We start from the raw sequence: 25,009 nt of genomic DNA, 5'->3' as shown, positions 1-25,009 counted from the left end.
AGGAAAGCAGCAGGACCAGACGGCATCCCAGGTCGTATCCTAAGAGACTGCGCATACCAGCTAGCTCCTGTGTTCACTGAGATATTCAACATCTCTTTATCTCAGTCGGTGATCCCCACATGCTTCAAAGAGTCCATCATTGTTCCTGTCCCGAAGAAACCCCACCCTGCTTCTCTCAATGACTATCGCCCTGTAGCCCTCACCTCAGTAGTGATGAAGTGTTTTCAGAGGTGGAAAGAGTACTCAAAATTTGTACTCAAGTACAAGTACTGTTACACTGGTTAAATTGTACTCAATTACAAGTAAAAGTACTGGTGTTAAAAAAATACTTGAGTAAAAGTACAAAGTACTGTTCTCAAAAACTACTCAGAGTATTAATTACTTTTTAACAGACTGATGTTTTATTCTGTTGTCAATAGCAGGCATTCAACTCGATTCACCAGTATAAATATTTATGTTCAAAGCACATTTTTCAGATGAACAAGGTATAGAAAGGTAACTTGTTTTGTAAATAAATGTAGATATAAAAGAAGGAATTTTGTTTGTTAAAACAATGACAAAAATGTTTCTGAACATGCGTAGAACCATTTAAACTTTTCCCCATACACTGAACAACAGGCAGGTAAGTGTCTTAAACTCTTAGCATTTCTTTCACACTTTACTTTCTGAACCTTTTGTTCAGTTTCAGCAAGAGCTGGTTTTCTAAATTAACAGAGGCAATCCGACTTCGTTTGGCAGTGAAGAGTAGACCAGCACAGCTAAAAAGTCGTTCACACGCAGCAGAAGCAGGCAGAGCTGTGTTCATTTTAAGAGAGAGGTTTTTGATGGCTGAGAAGGAGTGCAGCAGCTCCATGGTGTCTGTGGCACAAGCAAGATAACCATCAAGCTCAACTGCACTTTGCAGCCTTCTGGAGATTGGTCTGGAGAAGAATTCATCTTCATCAGATGACTCTCTTTGCTGATCCTCACTCTCATGCTCTGTCGTTTCAAGATGTTGTTTGATGTATGTCAAGGCTGTAATTGCAAGTAGATAACACAATTTTGTTATTTAAATTTCAGTGATTATTCCTGAACACAAATTTAAAATCGGCAAATTCTCAAAAAGGATTGTTTAGTATTCAGGACAGACCATCAATAACTTACAATGTATTAGGTGAAATACTCACTTAAGCATGTGTTCAAATGTAAAAATACACAAAAATGGGATCACATGAATCCTTACCAGCCTCTATTACATCTGCTCTGTCAGTCCAGGAAGTCTTGAACTTGGGTAAGAGGACTGCAGCTGCAGCCAACTCTGGATCCTCAATCATCGCTCCAAAATGCTTTTGAAGGCCATTTTGCAGGGCTCTGATGAGTGGCACGCATGTCTTGCTTGATGTCTCCAGCCTGCTAAGTTTGGACAGTAGTTGTTGGATTACTGGCAGGAGCCATCCCATAAAGGAAGTGGACTCAGACTGAAGGATGTTTGAAGCTTTCACCAGTGGCTTCATGGTGGTACAGTACTCCCTTAGGAATGCAACTTCTGCAGGACTCAACCTGTAAGACACAACAACAAAACCCACCATGACTATAATAGGGATCTTCTGATTTAATATTAAGAGTCTGCTCACGTTTTTAACCATCCATTAAGGAAAATTCACAAAATTTGCAACCATATTGGTAGGTGTCCAATTTTACTCACATTTTCACCTTGAACTCCTCACAAATGCTCCTGGTGGCATCTTCCCCCTTCTTATCAATGGCAAGGTAGGTTGAATTCCATCGTGTTGCATTGGGACGAATGATCTGTAGCTCACACTTGTCCTCTACCACTTCATTAGCCAAATGAGATCAGCCAGTTTTGTTCCAAATGGCCTGGCATTTTGCAAAGGTTGCACGGGAGAGCCTCTTGTAGGTGTCATTCATGCTCTCTGCTAGGGCAGCATCAGATGTTGCCACAAGGTTTAGCAGGTGACATGCACATCGCTGATGAGGCGGAAGTTGATACTCCAAACCAGAGTCTTCATCAAGAATTGCACTTGCCTCATGGTAGTCAATATGGTCAGTCAGGTCAAGAGTTTCTGGGTCTGCTTCATCTTCAGCTTCATCTGCATCATTTTGTGCCCCAAACATGTGGAAGGCCTTGACAAAGTTGGATCCACTATCAGTTGTGGTTCTTACAACTTTGCCTCTAATCTTGTATTGGCAATGGATATCATCAAGCGCACCAGCAAGCATGTCAAATGTGTGAGACCCTCTCAATCTTTTGCATGCTAGTGCTGCAGATCTTCTTTCCAGGGACGCTTCCTCTATCCAATGGCATGTGACTCCAAGGTAACTTTTCTGATGAGCTGACCAACAATCAGTAGTGGTAGCAACAAATTTGACTTTATCCAATGCTGCAACCAAAGTCATCTTCATGTGATCAGCAGCTTCACAGATTCTGGCACGGACAGTGGGTCTGGAGATGACTTTGGCTTGAGGTTGTAATGTGGTAACCAATTCTTTGAAAGATGGCTGTTCTACCACTGCAAATGGCTGTAGACCCTCACATATGAAATTGATGACAAGCTTGTCAACAGTTGCTTGTGGAACATGTTTGTTTGCAGCTCTCAACATCAGGTCTGGTAACTTGGCTTGTGTATTTGCTGAGAGCTTGTTTGGTGTGGCTGTGGTCTTTCGCTGTCGAGATGTTGATGCCACAGTGATATTGTACTGCTCAATCTTCGATGGATGTTTCCTCTGTAGAGATAAATATTATCATACGTCAGGTTCATACATTACTTCATAACATCACTGTGATTAACACTAAAGGAAAACACATTTTTAAAACATTATTCAACTAGACTTGAGCTAATCTTTGATTGTTGAGCATAGTATAAAAGAGTGGTGAATTGGTCAAATTTTGCAGATATATTGCTGTATTTATTCACAAGTGTAAACCAATTTTGAACGATCATTGCAAAAAACATGAATTTCTGTATACATTCTAAGTTCTGTAATATGTATACTATCTGTAAAAAGAGTATCGACCAATGTATCAGTATCTAAATTTTTAACTCCTTTTTATCAGTATCACCCTAAAGTTTTCAGTATTAGTCAGGTCCTAAAAATACTAAGAGAGCAAAATATGTGTATATAGCAAATCTAATTTAAGAAAAGGGATCACATACACAAAAATGCTGCCCATACAGCTAACAAATAAAACCAATCCACATTATGTTCTTTAAAAAAATATATCATATTGGGAAACATATAACCCTACTGATTAAGAGCCATGTCACTATGATAGACCTATATCAGGCCAATGATACTGATCAACTGATCCATCAATCGGGCTCTGGTACATGTCAGCTGAGAGCTGGAAGATTAATTTGAGATGCAGCTCAGCATTGTGTTCAAGTTTGTTTGTTTTTTTGTTTGTTTGTTTGTTTATATATATATAGGCCAGCTGATTGTAGGCCTGTGAGTTTTAAATGACTACAAGTTTAATTTATTGTAATGACGGTGGTTATCCAAATAATAAGCTAAAACATTCCTACGAATTGTAGCTCAATTATGCATGCACACACAAGCACATTAGCTAGCTCCGTCTTATTTTAATATCAGGCTAACCAATGGCGGTGACAATATCTTAGCCAAACTAGTAACCTTAAAACACATGAAAAATAAGAAAGCAATATCATACACGTATAGTTGTAAAACCTCTTACCTCAATGTGTTTTTTTAGATTAGATGCTGAAGTCTTGTAAGCTGAAATGACTGTAGAGGTCAAACAAAGTTTGCACTGCATCTGGACGCTGTCTCCTTTTCTCCCTCTGTACACGAAAAATTCCTCCAGGTATGGCCACGGGCACGCGTCCTCCGTCTTTTCTACGTCGTTTTCATGGTTGACAGTGTTATCCTCTGTCTCCATTTTGGCTTCTTTGTCTCCAAATCTTCCGTCTATAAAGTAGTTTATACTCCACCATTTAGCACCTCCAGACACCTGTGCCTGCTGCTGCAGCGGAGTTTATTCTTTGCTTACGTCTTAAATTGGCGCGGTCAATCGAGACCGCGCCAATTTAAGACGTAAGCAAAGACGTAAGCGTTATTGGCTGCAAAAATGCAGACGAAAGGTTTGAATATTAATTCAAATTGTGGGCGTACTCAGTAGTGACTTTTGATTTTATAAGTAGCGAAGTAGATTACATGGTGTAAGTTGTACTCAAGTATGAGTAAAATTACAAACTTGAAAAATTACTCGTAAAAGTACAAGTACCCAAAAAATGTACTTAATTACAGTAACGTGAGTATTTGTAATTCGTTACTTCCACCCCTGAGTGTTTTGAACGCCTGGTCAGAGACTTCATCATTTCTTCACCACCAGACACACTGGACCCACTACAGTTCGCTTACCGTCCAAATCGTTCCACAGACGATGCCATCTCTCATCTCCTCCACACATCACTTACTCACTTGGACACTAGAAGGGGGAATTATGTTAAAATGCTCTTCATAGGGGGCAGGGATAGCTCAGTAGGTAAAGTGGGCACCCCATGATCGGAAGGTCGGCGGTTCGAATCCACTTAACGGCTACCCTGAGGTACCCCTGAGCAAGGTACCGTCCCTACACACTGCTCCCCGGGCGCCTGCTTAGTGGGCTGCCCACTGCTTCACTGAGTGAATGGGTCAAATGCAGAGAAAAACAAGTAATTTCCCCATGGGGATCAATAAAGTATCCATTATTATTATTATTATAGACTACAGCTCTGCATTTAACACCATAATTCCCTCCACACTCACCACCAAGCTGGAGCATCTGGGACTCAGCTCATCTATGTGTCAGTGGATCTCCAACTTCCTAACTGGCAGACCACAGGCAGTAAGGATGGGCCGACATGTCTCAGCCTCCACCACTCTCAGCACTGGAGCCCCCCAGGGGTGTGTTCTGAGCCCCCTGCTGTACTCTCTGTACACATATGACTGTGTGGCCACTACCAGCTCCACCACCATCATCAAGTTTGCTGACGACACCGTCGTGGTGGGCCTGATCTCTGATAACAACGAGACGGCCTACCTGAAGGAGATTAGGAATCTGGAGAACTGGTGCCAGAGGAACAACCTCCTTCTAAACATCAGTAAGACAAAGGAGCTGATAGTGGACTTCAGCACTAAGCAGGAGAGGAACTACCAGACCCCCGTCATCAACGAGTGCCCAGTGGAGAGAGTGGACAACTTCAAATACCTCGGAGTTCACATCACGCAGGACCTGTCATGGTCCTGTCACATCAACACCATGGTGAAAAAGGCCCAACAGCGTCTCTACCACCTCAGACGCTCGAGAGACTTCCTTTTTTTTTTTTTTTGTCCCGTTTGGATCTTTAGCCATCAGAATTGTTGTCTTAAGGCCAAGAAAGATGCCAAGCGGATTTATTTTACCAAGTGGATCATCATGGGCTTGCCATATTGGTCCATTTGATTGACCTTTATTATAATTATGAATTTATTTTATTTTCAGTTGCTACAAACGGGACAGACATGACTGTGGGATAGGACAGGGGGAAAGAATGAAAGAAAGAGAGGGAGAGAAAAAAAGAAAACCAAAGGGGAGAAGAGACGGTGAGAAGGGGGGGAAGAGAGAAAAAAACAAACAAACAAAAAAAACAAAACTCCTGGGTCACCTGTATGGAGAAAAAAAAACAGAGGAGAAAGCAAACAACAAAGAGCAACATAATAAGAAAAAAAAAGCACCATCACAATAAACTAGCTAGCAGTAGATATCGATAGTTACTAAATAATAAACGATATTGTGCAGCACGCAAGATAGACAGCGCACAGTGTGCTTTGAGGCAGCAGCCAAGAAAGCTTTAGTCCGCGTCTGTGAATACCCATGTGTACACCTGTGTGCATACCTGTGTGGATCAGCATGCTTGCATTCCAAAGGTTTCTCCATGTAATGATCTGCTAGGGAGTGTGGGGAGCCACAGCCCTGTCCTCTATGGTATCAAGCAGGTATGGAGGAGATCAAAACTCCAGACATCCAGAGGCCCCCAGAACACAAGAGACCAAGGAAGACCCACAGAGGGGCAGCCGCGCCACTGTCCCAGTAAGAGCTAAGGAGAGTCCCAGATGAGGGCTCATTCAGCAGCCGCGGAGCAGAAGCCAGGGGGAGTTGCAGTGACGCGCCCGTGAGCTCCGCCGGCAGCCAGCTGTGCCTGAGTGACCGAGCCCCAGGCCGAGAGGCCGGGGGCACCCCACCTCCGAAGTGGCCCGAGCGAGCCGCCAAGGAGTGAGCCGGTGTGTACCCGGACGCCGCTTGAGAGACTTCCAACTGCCCTCCAAGGTGCTCAGGAACTTTTACTCGTGCACCATAGAGAGCATCCTGACGGGAAACATCTTAACCTGGTTCGGGAACAGCACCATGCAGGACAGACGAGCTCTACAGAGGGTTGTGCGATCAGCTGAGCGCACCATCCGCTCCGAGCTCCCTGACCTGCACTCAATCTACAGCAGGCGGTGCTGGACCAAGGCCAGGAAGATCGTGAAGGACCTCAGCCATCCCAACAACAGACTGTTCTCTCTGTTGAGGTCAGGAAAGCGATTCCGCTCCCTGAAGACCAACACAGAGAGACTGAGGAGGAGCTTCTTCCCGCAGGCGATACGGTCTCTCAATCACACCACCACACAGGACTGACCCACACATACAGTTCTTACACACACACTGGACATTCTGGACATTGTTTTCACTTCATCACTTAAATCACTTTAAGCATATTTGCACTGCACAAGACATAATGTGGATTGCACAACACTGGACACTATATTCTTCATTTCAAGCTAATACTTGTACAGCTGCTGTTATTGTGTATATATTTATTTATATTTCTTCATACATTCTTATATAGTTCTATATTGTGTATTTTGTTGTACAGTTATTTTATTTTCAACTTTAATTTATATATTTTATCTTATTCTTCCCCAGTTAAATTTACCCTTCATTCTAATTTGTGTTGTACAGTTATTTCATTTTTAACCTTAATTTATATTTTATTCCTTCCTAGTTAAATTTACCCTTTTTAATTTTTCATATTTATTTCCTATCTTATTCATAGCCTTTTCCTTTTTTGTTTTCTTTAGGTCACGAGCAGTTGTCCAAGCATTTCACTACATATCGTACTGTGTATGACTGTGTACGTGACAAATAAAATTTGAATTTGAATTTGAATTTGAATTTGAAAGTCATCTACATGTGGGTTTAGTTCTGACTTTAGGGACAAGTAAAAAAATAAAATAAAATAAAAACATCTGTCCAGACAACCTGACAGTCAAAAATATAAACTCAGGAACTTAAAAGGAAAATTGTGCTGACTTTGAACGTCCGCATCAAGATAAACTTACAGATTTAAGAGTCAAAAAGTGTCAAAACGTCTGTATCCTTACCTGAGAGTTTCAAGTTTACAGTCAGGACTCTTTAGTCCAACACACAGCAAATCCAATCCTGAATCCTGCAGTTTGTTCGAGCTCAGCTCCAGCTCTCTCAGATGATTGGATGGGGAGCTGAGAATTTCAGACAAAGCTTCAAAGCTTCTTTTTGAGAGTTTACAATTTCTCAGCCTGAGGAAGAATAACAATGGAGACATATTATTTTATTCATCTAGCATTATTAAACATATTTGTTCATAGATTCACTTACAGCACTTTCTTGGATGCTTTGACCACTGGCAGCAGCTTCAAAAATGCCTTCTCTGAACGGGAGTATTTCTTCAGGTCGAACTCATCTAGATCTGATGACAGTAAGATGAAGACCAGAGCCGACCACTGAGCAGGAGACAGTTGATCTGTGGAGAGACGTCCTGATCTCAGGGACTGTTGGATCTCCTCCACTAGAGAACGATCATCCAGTTCATTCAGACAGTGGAGCAGGTTGATGCTTTTCTCTGCAGACAGTTTCCCACTGAGCTTCTTCTTGATGTACTGGACTGTTTCCTGATTGGTCTGTGAGCTACTTCCTGTCTGTGTCAGCATGCATAGAAGATCCTGATTGGTCTGCAGTGAAAGACCCAGGAGGAAGCGGAGGAACAAGTCCAGGTGTCCATTTGGACTCTCTAAGGCTTTGTCCACAGCACTCTGGTAGAAGTCTTTTACAGTAAGTGTTTTCTGGAAGATTTTAAAGAGAGGAGATTGTTTCTTAAGCAGGTTGACTCCAGAGTTGATGAAGGTCAGATAGACATGAAGAGCAGCAAAGAACTCCTGAATGCTCAGATGGACGAAACAGTAAACGACACCGGTGAACATGTGACACTCATCAGCTTTAAAGATCTGTGTGAACACTCCTGAGTACACTGAGGCTGCTCTGATATCGATGCCACACTCTGTCAGGTCTGATTCATAGAAGATCAGGTTTCCTTTCTGCAGCTGATCAAAGGCCAGTTTTCCCAGAGACTCAATGATCTTCCTGCACGACTCTGTCTCAGCTCCTCCATCATACTTGATGTCCTTCGTTTTTAGGTGAAATAGCACAAGGCGTAGGTAGAGCTCTGTGAGAGTCTTAGGCAGATCTTTGCTCTCTTTGTTCTTCATGACAAACTCCAGAACTGTAGCAGTGATCCAGCAGAAGACTGGGATGTGGCACATGATGTGGAGGCTTCGTGATGTCTTGATGTGGGAGATGATGCTGCTGGCCTGCTCCTCATCTCTGAATCTCTTCCTGAAGTACTCCTCCTTCTGTGGGTCAGTGAACCCTCTGACCTCTGTCACCACGCCAACACAGTCAGGAGGGATCTGATTGGCTGCTGCAGGTCGTGTGGTTATCCAGAGGCGAGCAGAGGGAAGCAGTTTCCCCCTGATGAGGTTTATCAGCAGCACATCCACTGAGGTGGACTTTCTAGGGTCAGTCAGGATTGTAGTTTTGTGGAAGTCCAGAGGAGGTCGACACTCATCCAGACCATCAAAGATGAACACAACCTGGAAGTCTTCAAAGATGTAGATTCCTGCTTTTTTGGTTTCAGTAAAGATGTGATGAACAAGTTCCACCAAGCTGAACTTTTCCTCTTTCAGCAGATTCAGCTCTCTGAAAGTGAATGGAAACATGAACTGGATGTCCTGGTTGGCTTTGTCTTCAGCCCAGTCCAGAGTGAACTTCTGTGTTAGGACTGTTTTCCCAATGCCAGCCACTCCCATTGTCAGCACTGTTCTGATTGGTTTATCTCTTCCAGGTGGGAGTTTAAAGATGTCTTCTTGTCTGATGGTTGTTTCTGGTCTGTCTGGTTTCCTGGTTGCTGTTTCAATCTGTCTAACCTCATGTTCATCAATAACCTCTGCAGTCCCTCCCCCTGTGATGTAGAGCTCTGTGTAGATCTGACTCAGGAGGGTCGGGTTTTCTGTTGTAGAAATCCCCTCGAGCACACACTGGAACTTCTGCTTCAGGTCTGACTTGAGTTTGAGCTGACACTCAGTGAGAATCTCTGCATGAATAAACAGCAAATGACACAAATGAGAAAACTGCATTCTGGTTACTGTGGTTATGTGTTCAGTTCACTGGACTCTTGGTGTCATGATCCGAGTGAGTCTGAGTAACTTTCCACAGCATCAGCTCTCCTCCCCTGGGTGGAGCCCTCCTCACTCCTCCCTGCTCCTCACCTGTTGCCAATTACTCCGGCAGTATCTATGAGCAGCACTCACAATGAACCTTCTCCAGATTGTGTGCTTAGCACAGTCAGTTCTCTGCCTCACATTTTGTCTTGTGCTCCTCAGCTTGTTTCGCGTAACCCTCTTTTCCTGTTCCCTAGTCGGCACCTGGATACATCTTCCAACTCTCGCCATAAGTCACGCCTCAGGATTCTGGCCTGCCACTGCTGGGAAAACTCACTCTTGCAAACTGCCATCCTCAGCTGCCTGCCTCCCTGTGCACCCACATCTCACTCTGTACCCAGATTTAATTCATCTCCTCCTCCAGCTGATCTCCACCTGCAGCCACGTAACACCTCTTAGTTTTTAAATCTTGGACTCATTCACTACACTGTGGACCACTCTGATTATTATCTCCTTTGTTCCAGTGATCCTGGATAGTTTCTATTCGCCCGTTTCTGCCCCTGTTGTTCCTTTGACCTGCCTCAGCTTATGTTCTGGCCTCAGCTCTGCACTTCTCATAATACCTCGCTTGCTGTTGAATTTAGCCGTGATTCAGCTTTCTCCGTCAAGAAATCTAGTAAAATACATTTCTGTTAAAAGTCACTCAGCCTCCGTTTTTTGGTTCTGTGCTTGACTCCATTCCTTTTCATGAGCCATTGAGCCCTGACACTTGGGTTATAACTGAGGGCAGGTTTTATAGAGACACATTTGATTTAATTATGTTTATTTATACAGCACCAAATCAATACTAGCAACATTTCACATATTACATAAACAACACTATGGAGCCAGTAATGAATAAATATGTAGAATAAATGAAAGAAGGAGAGGTAAGTGACGGAAGTGACGGACAAGGTAAGCGACTCATGTTGTAACTGACGTCAGACGCCGGAGATTTTGGCGGAAAATTAAAGCGAATGGTAGTTTAGATTTGAACAAATTCATTTAAGCTTCAGTATTACCAAATACACTTATCAACTGTCTTATAACTAACAATATTTGTCTAAATAATCTCCAACACCCTGGAGAACAACGAGGAGAGTTTAGAGACTCTCCAAGATTATATTGATCAGTGTTTTCAGGATCTCGTGATGAAGAAGGCCCAGTGTGCAGCTTCCCCGGCCAAACCTGAGACGCCGTCGTCGAAAAGACAACGCCCGGCAGATTCCCCCGGCTCAACATCGCCAGCCGGCAAAGACATTGCCGACATACTGGAGTCAATCGACAAGCGATTGTCCAGTTTCGATGCAAGGCTGTCCTTGGTGGAGATTCTTCACCGAGAATTTAAATGCTTGCGAGAATCCCTGGAGTTCAGCCAGCAGCAGGTGGAAACGCTTGCTGCTGAAAATGCCACGCTAAGGGAGTCGGTGAAATGTCTCACAGAAAATGTTACCCAGCTCAATAGAGAAAATAAAAAAATAAAAGAAACAGTTATTGATCTACAAGCTCGTAGCATGCGTGATAATCTGGTATTTTCTGGTATTCCAGAAGCCGCTGGAGAGGACGCGGAGACCACGGTAAAAAGCTTCATCAAAACCCACCTGAAGCTGCCGGAGGACACTGTGAAGAACATCGTCTTTGATCGGGTACATCGCCTCGGCCCCATTCGGGCTACGGCCGGGAGACCACGTCCTATCGTGGCCAAATTCGGCCACTTCAAACAAAAGCAACATGTGAAAAGCCGCGGCAGGGAATTAAAAGGAACGGACTTCAGCGTGAACGACCAGTTCCCCAAAGAGATCTTGGAACGACGCAAGGTCCTCTTCCCAATCCGACGCGGCTTCATCCAGAAGGGCTCCCGCGCTGTCATCGCTGTGGACCGGCTGTACGTGGACGGACAGCTCCACTGCTACCCCAACATCACTCCGTGGCTGTATTAACCTCACACCAGATAAGAATCAGCTACACCCTTTCCCTATCCACTCACACTAACTTGCATTAACATCTGTTTAACTTACCGGTATCAAATCGCATCTTAAAGTGTGATTTCATAGCAGAATTAACACCGTCACTCTCCGTCAGTGATTTAATTGGAATGTTTACGTTTTGTTTTTGTTTTTTTTCTTCTCGGGTTTTTGTTTTTTTTGTTTTTTTTTCCCCCTCTCGGTTTTATGCTGCTCACCCCTGTCCTTGGTTTCTTTCTTTATTCCTTTCACTGCCTCGATCACCTGCTTCGACACTCATCCACAAACATCCTTTATTTCGACACATACGCACCATGCGCTCAACGGCAGCACGTTTACTTCAGTCAGACAGCGCACACAGTCGTTTAGGATACACACACTTAAGCCAAGCCTACTCATATTAGTAACTATGCATACACAAAGTCAGACTCAGGGAGCATCTCGCCACACATTTTTTCTCTCTCTCCTTCTCTTTATTTATGAACAAGTGACGTATTCTCTCCACCTGTCTAAGCGAGGCACACAGCATACATCCCTAGTTATACACAAACATCTATGGGTACACTAAGGTTCATTACATGGAATATAAATGGAGCTGGCTCCAGAGAAAAGAGGTTAAAAATATTTAACCAACTCAAAAAACTACAGGCAGATGTTGTCCTTTTACAAGAGACCCACAGACCTCTTAGAGGTTCGAATGAACTTAAAACACCTGAGTTTCCTAATGTGTTCTCAGCTTGTTATAATTCTAGACAAAGGGGAGTAGCAATTTTAATACATAAAAATATTAATTTCACAGTACTCGATACAGTTATAGATCCAGAGGGCAGATTCTTAATCATTAAACTATCTATACTTGATAAAAAGCTATGTATTGCAAGTGTATATGGTCCAAATGTTGATGATCCCTCATTCTTTCACGGTTTTTTCAGTGCACTCTCTGAACACTTAGATGGCACACTTGTTCTTGGAGGCGACCTCAACCTTGGACTAAATGAAGACATGGATAGGCTCAATACAGCGGGAACTCAGCGTAATTGGCAGTCCACAAATATAATCAAACAGTATATGAGCGACTTTGGTCTTTGCGATGCATGGCGCTCCCTTCACCCCACCAGTAAGGAATATACTTTTTTCTCGCATGTTCATCACTCTTACTCTCGTCTGGATTATTTTTTGGTCAGCAGCTCACTGCTGAACGACATTTCAGACACTGAGATTCATCCTATAGCTGTCAGCGATCATGCTCCTGTATCTTTAACACTAATGCACAAGAATAATACTACGCCAAGAAAAAACTGGAGATTTAATATATCACTACTTAAAGATGAAGACTTTATTAAATATTTTAAAAAAGAGTGGACTTCATATTTGGACTATAATGACATTCCCGAAACATCAGCTTCTGTTCTATGGGAAGCAGGGAAAGCTGTGATGAGAGGTAAAATAATTTCTTTCTCATCACATAAAAAGAAAAAAGAAAACAAAAATATTCAGGAATTAGAAAAAAACATCAAATCACTAGAAGAAGCCTACGTGTCCCACCAAGATCAGGAAACATTGAACAAAATACGCAAAACAAAACTAGAATTAAATGAGATAATTGATAAAAAAACAAAATTCTTAGTACAAAGACTACGCTTACAAAATTATGAACATAGTAATAAATCCGGTCAATTTCTAGCAAACCAGCTAAAAATAAATAAAGAAAAAACAACTATATGTGCTGTTCAAGATTTATCTGGGAACACAATATATGAACCGATACAAATAAACAACATTTTCAGGGATTTCTATAAAACGTTGTATTCACCACAAATAAACCCATCTAAAAAAGAAATTGATCAGTTAGACACTCAAGCAATGGCACTGGATTCACCACTGACACCAGGTGAACTCCAGGAAGCCCTGATAAGTATGCCCAATAATAAGGCTCCAGGTCCAGATGGCTTTCCTGCAGAATTCTACAAAGAATTCTGGTCGATTCTAGCACCAGTTTTCTACAGAACGTTGTTGGAAATCAAAGGGCAGACTTCCATCAAATATGAATTCTGCAAACATTAATCTCCTGCTAAAACCAGGCAAAGACCCTGTATATCCCTCAAGCTATCGTCCAATATCCCTTATAAATGTAGACCTTAAAATAATCTGCAAAGCTCTCTCAAAGAGACTGGAGAAAATAACCCCCTCTTAATTCATCCTGACCAAACTTGTTTCATAAAAGGTAGGCACTCATCAACAAATACACGTAGATTACTTAATTTGATAGACTACTCATACAGTAAAAACCTAGAAACTACAATATTCTCTTTAGACGCAGAAAAAGCATTTGACAGAGTTAACTGGAAATTTCTATTTGCAACTTTACACAAATTTGGTTTTGGATCCTCTTTCATAAACTGGTTAAAAATATTATATAATTCCCCAACAGCTTGTGTCAGAACAAATGACCAGACATCCTCCAGCTTCTGTCTCTTGAGGGGCACCAGGCAGAGATGCCCACTCTCCCCTTCACTGTTTGCAATTTTTATTGAACCACTAGCAGCAGCAATTAGACAGAATTTAGTAATTAAGGGCATAAAATGCAAGAACGTGGAACATAAAATCAGCCTTTATGCGGATGATGTGTTACTCTTTCTCCAAAATTCACAAACCAATATCTCTGGGGTGATTGAATTGATAAACTCTTTTGCAAGAATATCAGATTACTCAATTAACTGGTCAAAATCTACAGTCCTACCGATTAATTGCTCCCTCCATAATTCCTCTTCTACACCACTGCAATCGGGAAATATAAAATATTTAGGTATTAATGTTTCTCCCAAGCTTGCAGATCTAACTAAATTAAACCATATCCCACTTTTAAAGAAGGTAGAAGATGATCTGGCTAGGTGGAAATGTCTACCCATATCACTCATGGGAAGGGTTGCCGCTATAAAAATGATGGTCTTACCAAAAATAAATTATTTATTCTCAATGATCCCAACTAAACCGCCACGAGATTGGTTCAGATCTCTAGATTCATGTATGTCGAAATTCCTTTGGAAAAATAAACCCCCACGTATAAGCTTAAAAACACTACAAAAGACCAAGGATAAAGGAGGACTAGAACTGCCTAACTTTCAGCACTACTTCTTAGCCAACAGGCTTCAGTTTATCTCAGGATGGCTAAAACACACCCTCTTAGATGAACCTTGGCTAGATGTAGAACAAGCACTTTGCAATAATCTAGAGATCTCAGACCTACCATTTATCAGCTCAAACATCCAACGACATGAATGCTTTAAAAGCATCAACATCAGCTCTTCTCTGACAGCATGGTGGGAGTTTCTAAAATTGACGGCGTCTTCATTAATCCCATGCAAACGTACACCTATCTGGAACAACCCTGACATATTACAAAACAATAATATGATAAACTTTTCAGATTGGAGTGGTAAAGGAATCAAATATTTAGAACATATACTAGAAGGAACAGAATTTATTTCATTTGACGGACTAGTTACACAATATGGGATCAACAAGAAAAGATTTTTAGAATATCAACAAATTAAATCCATAGTAAAAAAGAAATTTAAACCGGGTCAAGTTGAACTACAAACACCACCAAGTGTGGTTCAATTTCTTACTCTTAAAACCCCCAAATTACTATCCAAAATATACAGAATGCTTTCTAAAACAGATGAATCAATATCACTTCCTATTGCAAAATGGGAAGCGGATTTATCAGTTAACTTAGACCTAAACTTCTGGTCTCAGATTTGCTTAAAAACCTTTCATCTAATTAGAAATCCCAGTCTTCAATTAATTCAATACAAAATATTACATAGAGTACACTATACAGGTCATCGGATGTTCAAGATGGGCTTTACGTCTACCAACAACTGCTCACACTGCCAAACCAATTCACCGGACAATTATATCCACGCTCTTTGGTTCTGTCCACCAGTTCAGAAGTTTTGGCGCGAGATATGTGAAGACTTATCAAAGTGTCTGAAATGTAACATTCCAACTTCCCCCTTAGTGTGTTTGTTGGGCAGCTTAGATAATGTCACTTCAGAAAAGAATATCGCCCATATGGTTTTCACTGCCCTATGCATAGCCAAGAAAACAGTCCTCATGAACTGGAAAAATAAAAATAATCTTAATTCTAACCAATATAGAAATTATCTATTAGATTACATTAGTCTTGATACAGCCTCTGCCACCACATCAGATCAATTGCTCTGGGCTCCTTTGATCAGCTCCATCACCTAGTGGGGGTGGGGGGGTCATAGTTTGGTCCCACCTTCACTGTTGTGATTGGTGTGGGGGTAGGGACAGGCCTAGGGCGTCGGGGGGTTTCCCGGAGGCATCTTCCTTGGGGGGCTCAACCCGGGGTAGCGGTCATGTCCGGTTAGGGGCTCTGTTGGCTCTCAGGTGACTGTTTCCTCGTGGCTGCGTGCAGCGGGGCTAGGGGAGGGTCTGTGCTGACGGACGTGGGTTACTGACCTGGTAGCCTGGCTGCCCCTGGGTGGGTCCGGGATGGGCGTGAGGTTCTGGGGGCGCTCCGTCTCTGGGCTGGGGCCCTGGCCGGGCCTCGGGGGCTTGGGTCCTGGTTGGTGTGTTGCCGGGGTTGTGGGCGGGCGGGTGCATGGGGGCCCAGCCCTGGCGCGGGGTGCCGCCGGTGCATCGAGCCACCTGGGGGGCTCTTCAACTGGTGGGGGAGATTGTCACATCTTGCAGGAGCTTTCCTCTCTTCAGGAACTCTCTCTGCAGGAAGGGGAGATACAGGAGAGGTGGAGGAAGATCTCAGCCTGGGCGTCTATTGTCTTATGTAGTCTGGAAGATGAGTGGATGGTGGGGTGGGTGCAGTTTTCTCTGTGGTGGGGTTGGGTGGACTGTCCCAGGCTCTGTGGGGCCGGGAGGCGCTGCTGCACTGGTCCCCGGTCTGGATGGGCCTGGGCCCCCTTTCCCTGGCGGGTCGCGGAGTATGGGGGTGCCTACTGGGGTCAGCGGGGGAGCTGGCCCCAGGGAGGGGTCACTTGCCCCTCCCTTCCTTCCCTCCCCATCTCCAGCTGCCTCCCTCTTCCCGCTCCACCACAACCACCCACACATGCAGGGACTTGGAGTAGGGGTATGTCACCAGGGTGCAGAGGAGGCTACCCCCCCCTCTGTCTTCTTCTGGCTGCCTCTGCCTCAATTTTATCCCACAACTTAGACATTCACATTACTCACACTCTCATTACACATACATATAGGATCTTGGGGGTGGGCACGATACATGGAATCCAGGTTACCATCAGGGTGTACACCTCACCACTGGCGTTGTTGCCCACCTCTCAATTTTAAATACACTTAGACATTGAGGGCTAGCAGGAGGGGCTATGCGCTTACCTGCTGCTCTCTGGCAGGTAGCTCCATGCCCTCCTGGGTTTTAAATGCACCTTAGAACACACATGCATCAACACTACAATGAGCGGGTGGAGGGAGGTTTGGAGTCTTCTCTCACCTCCGTTCTCTGCGACCTGCTGGAGCGGGGGGGCTAGGAGGAGGAGTTGGACGTCCGACTGCGGTCTGGAGTGTGGGGCCTCCCTGCTGCTGCGGAGTCGGGGCGGTCTGCCTCTCCCCACCGCAGGGAAAAGGGTAACACCACCTGGGTCTGGGTGCAGTTCCCCCCTCCAGGGGCAAGGGTACCTAGACCCGGTTCGTAGAGTACGCTTGGGGAGTGTGATCGTGTGTACAGCGTCTCTTTATGTCTGTCTCCACGTTGGTTGAGTGTGGAGTAAGTGCATATGAGAGCATGAGGGTGGGAATGGATGTTTGTATTTGTGTGTGCCTGTATGTCTGTGTCTATATGTCAGGTTGGGTATCAGACGCCACCTCTCTGGGGACATCTCAGGCCCTCCAAGGTTTGGAGGCCTATCTCCCCCCACCACCACTTCCCCTGCCAGTGGCAGACTCCCTCAGACATCGGTGCGTTGGTGGTTCTTTGTGTCTGGGGATGGGCGTCCAGGTACACGCCAGCTCACTCCTTGGCGGCCGCTTATCGGGGCCTGGAGCCTGGGGCTCGCTCAGGCCACTTCGGAGGTGGGGTGCCCTCAGCCTCTCGGCCTGGGGCTCGGTCACTCAGGCACAGCTGGCTGCCGGCGGAGCACACGGGCGCGTCACTGCAACTCCCCCTGGCTTCTGCTCCGCGGCTGCTGGGTGAACCCTCATCTGGGACTCTCCTCAGCTCTTTCTGGGACAGTGGCGCAGCTGCCCCTCTGTTAGTCTTCCTTGGTCTCTTGTGTTCTGGGGGCCTCTGGATGTCTGGAGTTTTGATCTCCTCCATACCTGCTTCATGCCCTGGAGGACGGGGCTGTGGCCCCCCCACACCCTCTAGCAGATCATTACATGAAGGAACCTTTTAAAAAAACAAGCGCGTCCATGCTCACAGGTGTACACACGGGTGATCACACCCACAAACTACACCCTTTTGGCTCCTACCTCAAAGCACACTGTGTTCTGTTGATCTTATGTGCTGCACAATAATGTTTAATATTTAGTATTTACTGTCATATTCCCATATATCATTGTGATGTTGTTTATTCTATTACTCTTGTTCGCTTCGGCTTGTTTTCTTTTTTCTTTCTCAACAGGTGATCCAGGTGATCGATATATGCATTTTTTCTTTTTTCCTGCCCATTCTGTTGGTTTTTGTTTTTTGCCCTTCTCCCCCGTCCCTCTTCTAAGCTGTTTCTCTTCCCCTCTTTCTTTCTCTCCTTCTTTCTCCAGTCAAGTCTGTCCCGTATACAGCAAGTGAAAATAAAATAAACAATAAAAGGTGACTCAAATGGACCATTATGGCAAGGCTGGAATGGTCAATTTGGTAAAGTAAATCCGTTGGGCATCTTTCTTTGCCTTTAGACAATAATTCTGATGGCAAAAGAGCCAAACGGGACAGGCCAAAAAAAAAAAAAAAAAGAATAAATGAAAGAATTTCAAGTATAAACGGTTTTTTTTAATTCCTCCAAATAACAACAACAGTCACCCCAATGTGCTTTATATTGTAAGGTAAAGAACCTACAATAATACAACAGAAAAAAACCCAACTATCTTTTTGGGTCCTGAAAACTGAAGGCTCTGCCTCCCATTCTACTTTTAAATACTCTGTGAACAACAAGTAGGCCTGCAGAGCGAGAGCGAAGTGCTCTAATAGGGGGATATGGTACTACAAGGTCATTAAGATAAGATGGGGCCTGATTATTTAAGACCTTGTATGTGAGGAGCAGGATTTTGAATTCTGGATTTAACAGGAAGCCAATGAAGGGAAGCCAAAACAGGAGAAATCTGCTCTCTCTTTCTAGTCCCTGTCAGGACTCTTGCTGCAGCATTTTGGATTAACTGAAGGCTTTTCAGGGAATTTTTTGGACTTCCTGATAATAATGAATTGGAAGTAATAAATGCATGAACTAGTTTTTCAGAGTCTCTCTGAGACGGGATATTTCTAACTTTAGTTGCACAAATGGAAGAAAGCAGTCTTACATGTTTGTTTAATATGTGCGTTGAAGGACATGTCCTGGTCAAAAATGACTCCAAGGTTCCTCACAGCGTTACTGGAGGCCAAGGTAATGCCATCCAGAGTAAGAATCTGGTTAGATACCATATTTCTAAGATTTTCAGGGCCGAGTACAATAACCTCAGTTTGATCTGTATTAAGAAGCAGAAAGTTAGCGGCCATCCAGGTCTTTATGTCTTTAAGACGTTCCTGCAGTTTAATTGGTGTGTGTTATCTGACTTCATGGACAGATGGAGCTGGGTATCATCTGCATAGCAGTGTAAATGTATGCTATGTCTTCTAATGATGCTGCCTAAGGGAAGCTTGGTAACTGGAGCGTTGCCAGCAGAAGGCTGAAGTGGAATCTCCAAGAAAGCTGCAGAAGAAAAAACATGAGCTGAAATGGTGGATTTCAGTCATATAAGGAGAACTGTGGCTTTCCTCCAACTTTTGACCAATCACCTTAGTGTCCTGTTTATAAACCATAATAAAAAGCATTTACTGTCTGGGCATTTTTTTGTTTGGGTCTCCAAACAGCAGAAAGAAATGGCAGCCATTTTTTTAACTTTACCTTCAACTGGTAAATAGATTTAAGAAATAGCACTTTGATCATATTTGTGACGTGTCCCAAACTGTTGTTGTCGCCTCATTTATGTTGATAAAACAGCTCTAAAACCAATCTGACAATATAAATCTGTAAAATGGGCAGAAAACCTGCTGCTGGTCCCATTTTAATCAAACCAACCCAAAGAGCAGATATTCATGTGTACACAGGAGGTTATTTGTGCAGATGCATAAAACACAAACTGTTGGCTTTCTGCAGTCTCTCACTCCTGAAAGTGTTGGCAAGTGTTTTGGATTTATTATTTATATAGATTTTAATGGCACCTGTGTAATGTTAACTAATGTTTTTATTGTTTATGTATTTTTTGTTTAGTCATTCCCTGACTTACCTGTGGGTTCTGGGATGGTTTTATTTAAATTCTCCAACAGATCATTCCTGTTTAACCTCCCCAAAAGATTTTTAGCAACTTGAAAAGTGTTGATAGAGTAGGTATCAAACATCAGATCCACTATGTCCGTCCTCTCTGCATTCTCCAGTTCACTCTCTGGGATTGCTGGTAAACCTTCTACAGACCCATTCTTCAGATGCCACTTAAATTCTTCAAAGTCATCACGTCCCAAATCCTTCAAAGTCCCCAGAAGGATTTCTTTAGGTGTCGTCATCTTTTACCCTGTAAGGACCCGATAAACAAAGACTGTAACAACAGCTGGAGAGGTAATTGTCTGATTTATCAGAATTTAACTTGATTCTAACAGCAGTTCATCACAATAAATTTCTAAGGCTCAGAATGCAACAAAATTGCACATGAAGAAGCACATAGAGAAGTATCCAAGTAACACTTTGCTACAATATAAAACAAACTATTATAAATAAAGAAAATATATAAACTAAATATATACACTACCCGTCAAACGTTTTAGAACAGCCCAATTTTTCCAGTGTTTTTGTCACGGTTTGCGAGCCGTGTGTAAATTATTAAAGGACCCTTTATGCAGGCAGCTCAGATGCAAGTGAGTTTATTCATCACATGGTGATACAAACAGAAATGGCGAAGGTGAGCATGGTAACTAAGCAAAAACCTAAAAACTAATAGTACACGAATATGAAGAAGTACACGAAGGGAAGACGAAAACACGGAACACAAGGGGTGGGAGCAAAGCACCACAACACATCACTATATAGACAGTTACACAGAGGGAGACACAGAAGGCAACAACACAGGGCGGAACAAATGGACAGAGAAGACTAAACACAGAACAGAGCGCACAGAGAAACAAGGGGGACAGGGAATCAAAACCTAGGAAGCATAGAATAACTCACAAACGACATAATACAAAAATCACAAAGAACTGAAACCACTAGATCAGGAGACCCAGGACCCTGACAGCTACACAGACAAACCAGCAACTAACAGAGGCAAACACAAGGCTTAAATACACAGAGGGATAACGAGGGAATGAGACACAGAAGGAAGACACATCTGGGAGTGATTGACAAGACGAGACAGAGGAAACGCAAACTAAACACACTGACATGAGACACGGACCTTCACAACAAAGCAGGAAATAGAAAGACTGAACTTAGAGGTACAACAAAACACAGAACCAAAACGTAAGAATAAACAAAGATACATCATGAAATCAAAGATTAACAATACAAAACAGAAAACACTGAGTCACAGACCCAGGATCGTGACAGTTTTATTGAAAATATCCTTTTTATTTCTCATTGCACTCTGAAATGAAAGCATAGTACAAATAAGCAGTTGGAGTTAAAAATAAATCATGAAACACATTTATAGACCAAAGTTTATTCTAAACGTTTGACTGAACACACCCGTGGCTTCTGTCTACAATAGAAATCAAATATTCTCCCATATCTGTAGCAGATGTTCCCGTAAACGTGGACCTTGTAATAATAATAATAATAACTTTATTTATAAAGCGCTTTCAAACAAAGTGCTGTACAACTAAAGAGATAAATAAAATAAAAGCGATACATAGCAATACAGGTAAAAGACACAATACAAGTTAAAAACAATAAAAATGTAAAAACTAAAAGCCATAGAATTAAGACATGTAGGATCGGGTGAACAAATGTGTCTTCAACTTGGTTTTAAAAACCTCCACAGAGCAGCCTGCCACATATCTTGTGGGAGGTTGTTCCACAGAAACGGGGCATGAAAAGAAAAAGCTCTCCAATTGTCTTTTTTCTGGCTCTAAGAACTTTTAGAAGACCAGAGTCCTGAGATCGGAGAGCACGAGATGGAACATAAAGGTGTAAAAGGTCGGAGAGATATGAAGGTGCCAATCCGTTTAAAGCCTTGTAGGTGAGCAGCAGGACCTTAAAATCTGCTCGAACCTGACAAGGTAGCCAGTGAAGAGATCTCAGAACAGGGGTAATGTGCTCAAATTTCCCAGTTCTTGTTAAAATGCGAGCAGCTGCATTTTGCACCAACGCCAGAATCTCAGGTTAAACCTCACAAAACTTTAACAACCACCAAACAGCTGAAACAGTAAATGAGAGCAGGAACACGGATTCTGCACAAAGACGTAAACACAAAGCTCAGAGCCGCCGACACATCAGAATCAGTGAGATGTCGCCTTTCTCACCCGATGGCACGGACACGGTCGGGGCTGAAAGCCGACAGCTCGCTGATTCTGATGTTTCGGCGGCTCCGAGCTTTGTGTTTACGTCCTTTTTACGCTGATTCTAAAGCTGTTAGTTTTATCTCTCTCCAAACAATATTGACTGAACCAGCAGCAAAAGAAGATCCAAACTACGCTTCACATAAACATCGTCATGAACTCACTCTGACTTTTGCTGTTTTGCTTCCACCAGGATAAAATCACACTTCATGCACAGCTCTCTCTCTCTCTCTCTCTCCCTCTCTCTCTCTCACACACAGTTTCCTGTCTAAAAATCTGTTTTCTGCATTATTCGCTTGCTTGTTACGCACAAGTCTACCGTTGTTTACAGCGCTGTCGGCCGCTGTTTTTTTCCTTTTACTTACTTCCGAAAAGAAAACCTAATTTCTGCCGTTCAACAGGCTTCTGAACAAATTTTAACTTTTTAAAATTATGCAAAATGCAAAACGCTGTGTCTGTCATAAAACCGCTGTAACTTCAGAGGTAATGTTCATATGTCGATTAATGGTTTTCTTTCGTTTTTGATCTACTGTAGAATATTTTTATAAAACCACCTTCATGTTTTTCTGTTTTATCTTCAGCTACTTTGACACAAAGGCCTCTGCTGTGATGCTCACACCTTTGATAAAGTCTTGCGAGTGTCAGCTTCCTTTTTATAGATACAAAAATATGTAAATGTACTGATCTGAATTATAATATTTCTGACTGTCTGAGGCAAAATTTCCCAGATTCAAATCGAATTGAATCAAATCGTGGATCGAATTGATTCAGGACCTTGTGAATCGGAATCAAATCGATTCTAGAAATCAGTGACGATACCCTGCCCTATTTGCGACCATGTCAACATCCAGTCCAGGCTTTTTCAAGATTGGTACTACCACAGCTGATTTAAAACATTCAGGAAAGGCTCAATGAAGTATTTAAAAGAAACAGGTTGTAGGGTCCTAATGCTGACCACAGTTCCTTTATAGCCCAGGCTGGTAGAGGATCCAAAGAACAGGTTGTACATCGAGCTGCTTTTACAACCTTACTTAATCCAGAAAGGGAAATGGAGATGGACCAATGCGATATTACGTATCGGTCCATCTCTATTTCTATTAATTTACGTCAGTATCAATACTGATTTTGTATGTATTTTGAAGGATTTGAACCAAAGGCAAAAAATACCATGAGCAAAAAATGGCAGTCATGATTATAAAATAGGGAGGTTTCTTTTTTTTTAACATAGATTAAACTCGTTAAATAAAACAACAAGTTTATGAGCTTTCTTGTTATTCACAAGTTTCAGCGATTTAGCCCAGAGTTTAAAGTCATTCAGCCTTCTGTTTATAAATGGTTTAGCTTTAAAGTATCTGCATTTGTGAAGAAAAAAATTTCCCATTAACAAAATCGTCCTAATCAACAGGTCAAAATCTGCATTCTCAGCAAGTATTCCAAACTTTATTACTGTCACCGTCAAATGTGGTAACTGAATTCTCCTGGACTGTAGCCAGCTCCACATGTCAGTCCAGAAGGAGTGCACTGATTCACAGTAGAAAAACAAGTGATCCAGACTTTCAATATCATTTTCACAAAATGTGCAGGCGTTCACATCTAAATTAAATTTCCGTCTTAAGAATTCATTGGTTGGATAAACCTCATTAATGATTTTAAAGTGAACCTCTTTTACTTTAGGGGAAAGAGGAAGTGAAATATACTTTTTTCTTATCGCCTTAACCTCCATGGTCTCAAATTCTTTAAGGATATAATTTCTTTTAACCAGATTAGGGCAAATGTCGTTGATCAAAATATTCCTGATCACTTTGTTTGTAAACCTGCTGTCACCAAATTCAGCTCCAGCTATGCAGAGCTGCCTCAGTCCAGGAGAAATTTTAGAGTGCACAATATCTTCTTTTATCATTGATCTCAAAGGGACTGAAATGGCTTTCACTAGGGATTTATATCTCTTAACAGTACATCTTACATCAAATTTCTCACAAAACGTCTCATGTTTTAATAAGACCCCATTATCATCCGTAAAATGAGCTACAGCCCAAATCCCTTTAGATCTCCATTCATCCATGTACACAGATTTCCTACACAAACGGATATACCTGTTGTTCCATATAGGGGTATTGTGAGGAGTAAAGTTATGTTTGTAGATTAATTTCCAGTAGAGAAGGACCTGCTGATGGAAAGCTGAGAGTTTAACAGGTAACGAACTGCAATCAAAGTCACAACGTAACAAAAAGTCTATTCCACCCATTTTGCCAAAAATCACACTGGGAATAATGTTCCAAAAGGAATTTTTGTTCCTAATGAAAGATCTTAACCATTTCAGTTTTAGTACACCATTCATAACATCAAAGTCAATGGCATTAGCCCCACCCTCTTCATAATTCTTAATCATATCATTTTTCTTTATATAATGACATTTGTTCCTCCATATGAACCTAAAATTAAGATTATTTATAGATTTAATTAGTTTTGGAGATATGGGCAGAGAAAAGGCTGGATAGATTAGTCTGGACAGACTGTCCATTTTGGTTAGCAAGATTCTCCCAAACAGAGTTATGTCCCTTTGCAGCCACCTGTTTAAAATTGACTTACACTTTTCTATATTGGCACAGATATTCTTATTTTCAGTTGATGTCTTATCCTTGCAAATTACAATGCCCAGATACTTAACCTCTTTTTTTTATCTGTATATTATTTATTGCTTGCAGGGGACACTCATGCAGAGCTAGAATTTCTTATTCATTAATATTCAGCTGTAGGCCAGAAGCTTTGGAGAAGTGGT

General features: G+C 42.4%; 3 protein-coding genes across 3 annotated transcripts in view; all 3 read right to left on the bottom strand.

Moving 5' to 3' along the window:
- Positions 1-227: 227 nt before the first annotated feature.
- Positions 228-1,642, bottom strand: LOC146642737 (uncharacterized). Its single transcript, XM_085399128.1, has 2 exons — positions 1,223-1,642; positions 228-1,014 (listed from the first exon to the last, which is right to left on the bottom strand). The coding sequence occupies exons 1-2, from the start codon at positions 1,623-1,625 to the stop codon at positions 659-661; spliced, it is 759 nt and encodes a 252-aa protein (XP_085255254.1). The 5' UTR covers positions 1,626-1,642; the 3' UTR covers positions 228-658.
- A 104-nt stretch (positions 1,643-1,746) lies between these two features.
- LOC146642736 (E3 SUMO-protein ligase ZBED1-like) lies at positions 1,747-4,297 on the bottom strand. The gene is made up of 2 exons (XM_085399127.1): positions 3,695-4,297; positions 1,747-2,724 (listed from the first exon to the last, which is right to left on the bottom strand). Exons 1-2 carry the CDS (start codon positions 3,896-3,898, stop codon positions 1,834-1,836), a joined length of 1,095 nt encoding a protein of 364 aa, XP_085255253.1. The 5' UTR covers positions 3,899-4,297; the 3' UTR covers positions 1,747-1,833.
- A 3,103-nt stretch (positions 4,298-7,400) lies between these two features.
- LOC146642734 (NLR family CARD domain-containing protein 3-like) overlaps positions 7,401-25,009 on the bottom strand; it is a 35,762-nt gene continuing 18,153 nt past the window's right edge. Inside the window, exons 2-4 of the mRNA XM_085398286.1 lie at positions 19,971-20,252; positions 7,658-9,428; positions 7,401-7,578 (exon numbers count right to left, since the gene is read on the bottom strand). Coding sequence (XP_085254412.1) covers positions 7,401-7,578; positions 7,658-9,428; positions 19,971-20,244 — 2,223 coding nt within the window. The 5' untranslated portion in view covers positions 20,245-20,252. The remainder of the gene's footprint in view (positions 7,579-7,657; positions 9,429-19,970; positions 20,253-25,009) is intronic.

The sequence above is a fragment of the Rhamphochromis longiceps genome, linkage group LG23, assembly GCF_057381845.1.
Source record: "Rhamphochromis longiceps isolate RC_006_pf linkage group LG23, R_longiceps_female_GT1.1, whole genome shotgun sequence".
Lineage (NCBI taxonomy): Eukaryota > Metazoa > Chordata > Actinopteri > Cichliformes > Cichlidae > Rhamphochromis > Rhamphochromis longiceps.
This window is presented reverse-complemented; position numbering and strand designations above follow the sequence as displayed.

Bases quoted from the DNA above. Each gene is read 5' to 3' on its own strand.
- LOC146642736 (XM_085399127.1), bottom strand. From the start codon at position 3,898: ATGGAGACAGAGGATAACACTGTCAACCATGAAAACGACGTAGAAAAG. The intron at 2,725-3,694 runs GTAAGAGGTTTT...TTATCTCTACAG, and splicing joins ATCTAAAAAAACACATTGAG to AGGAAACATCCATCGAAGAT.
- LOC146642737 (XM_085399128.1), bottom strand. From the start codon at position 1,625: ATGGTTAAAAACGTGAGCAGACTCTTAATATTAAATCAGAAGATCCCT. The intron at 1,015-1,222 runs GTAAGGATTCAT...TTGCAATTACAG, and splicing joins AGCAGATGTAATAGAGGCTG to CCTTGACATACATCAAACAA.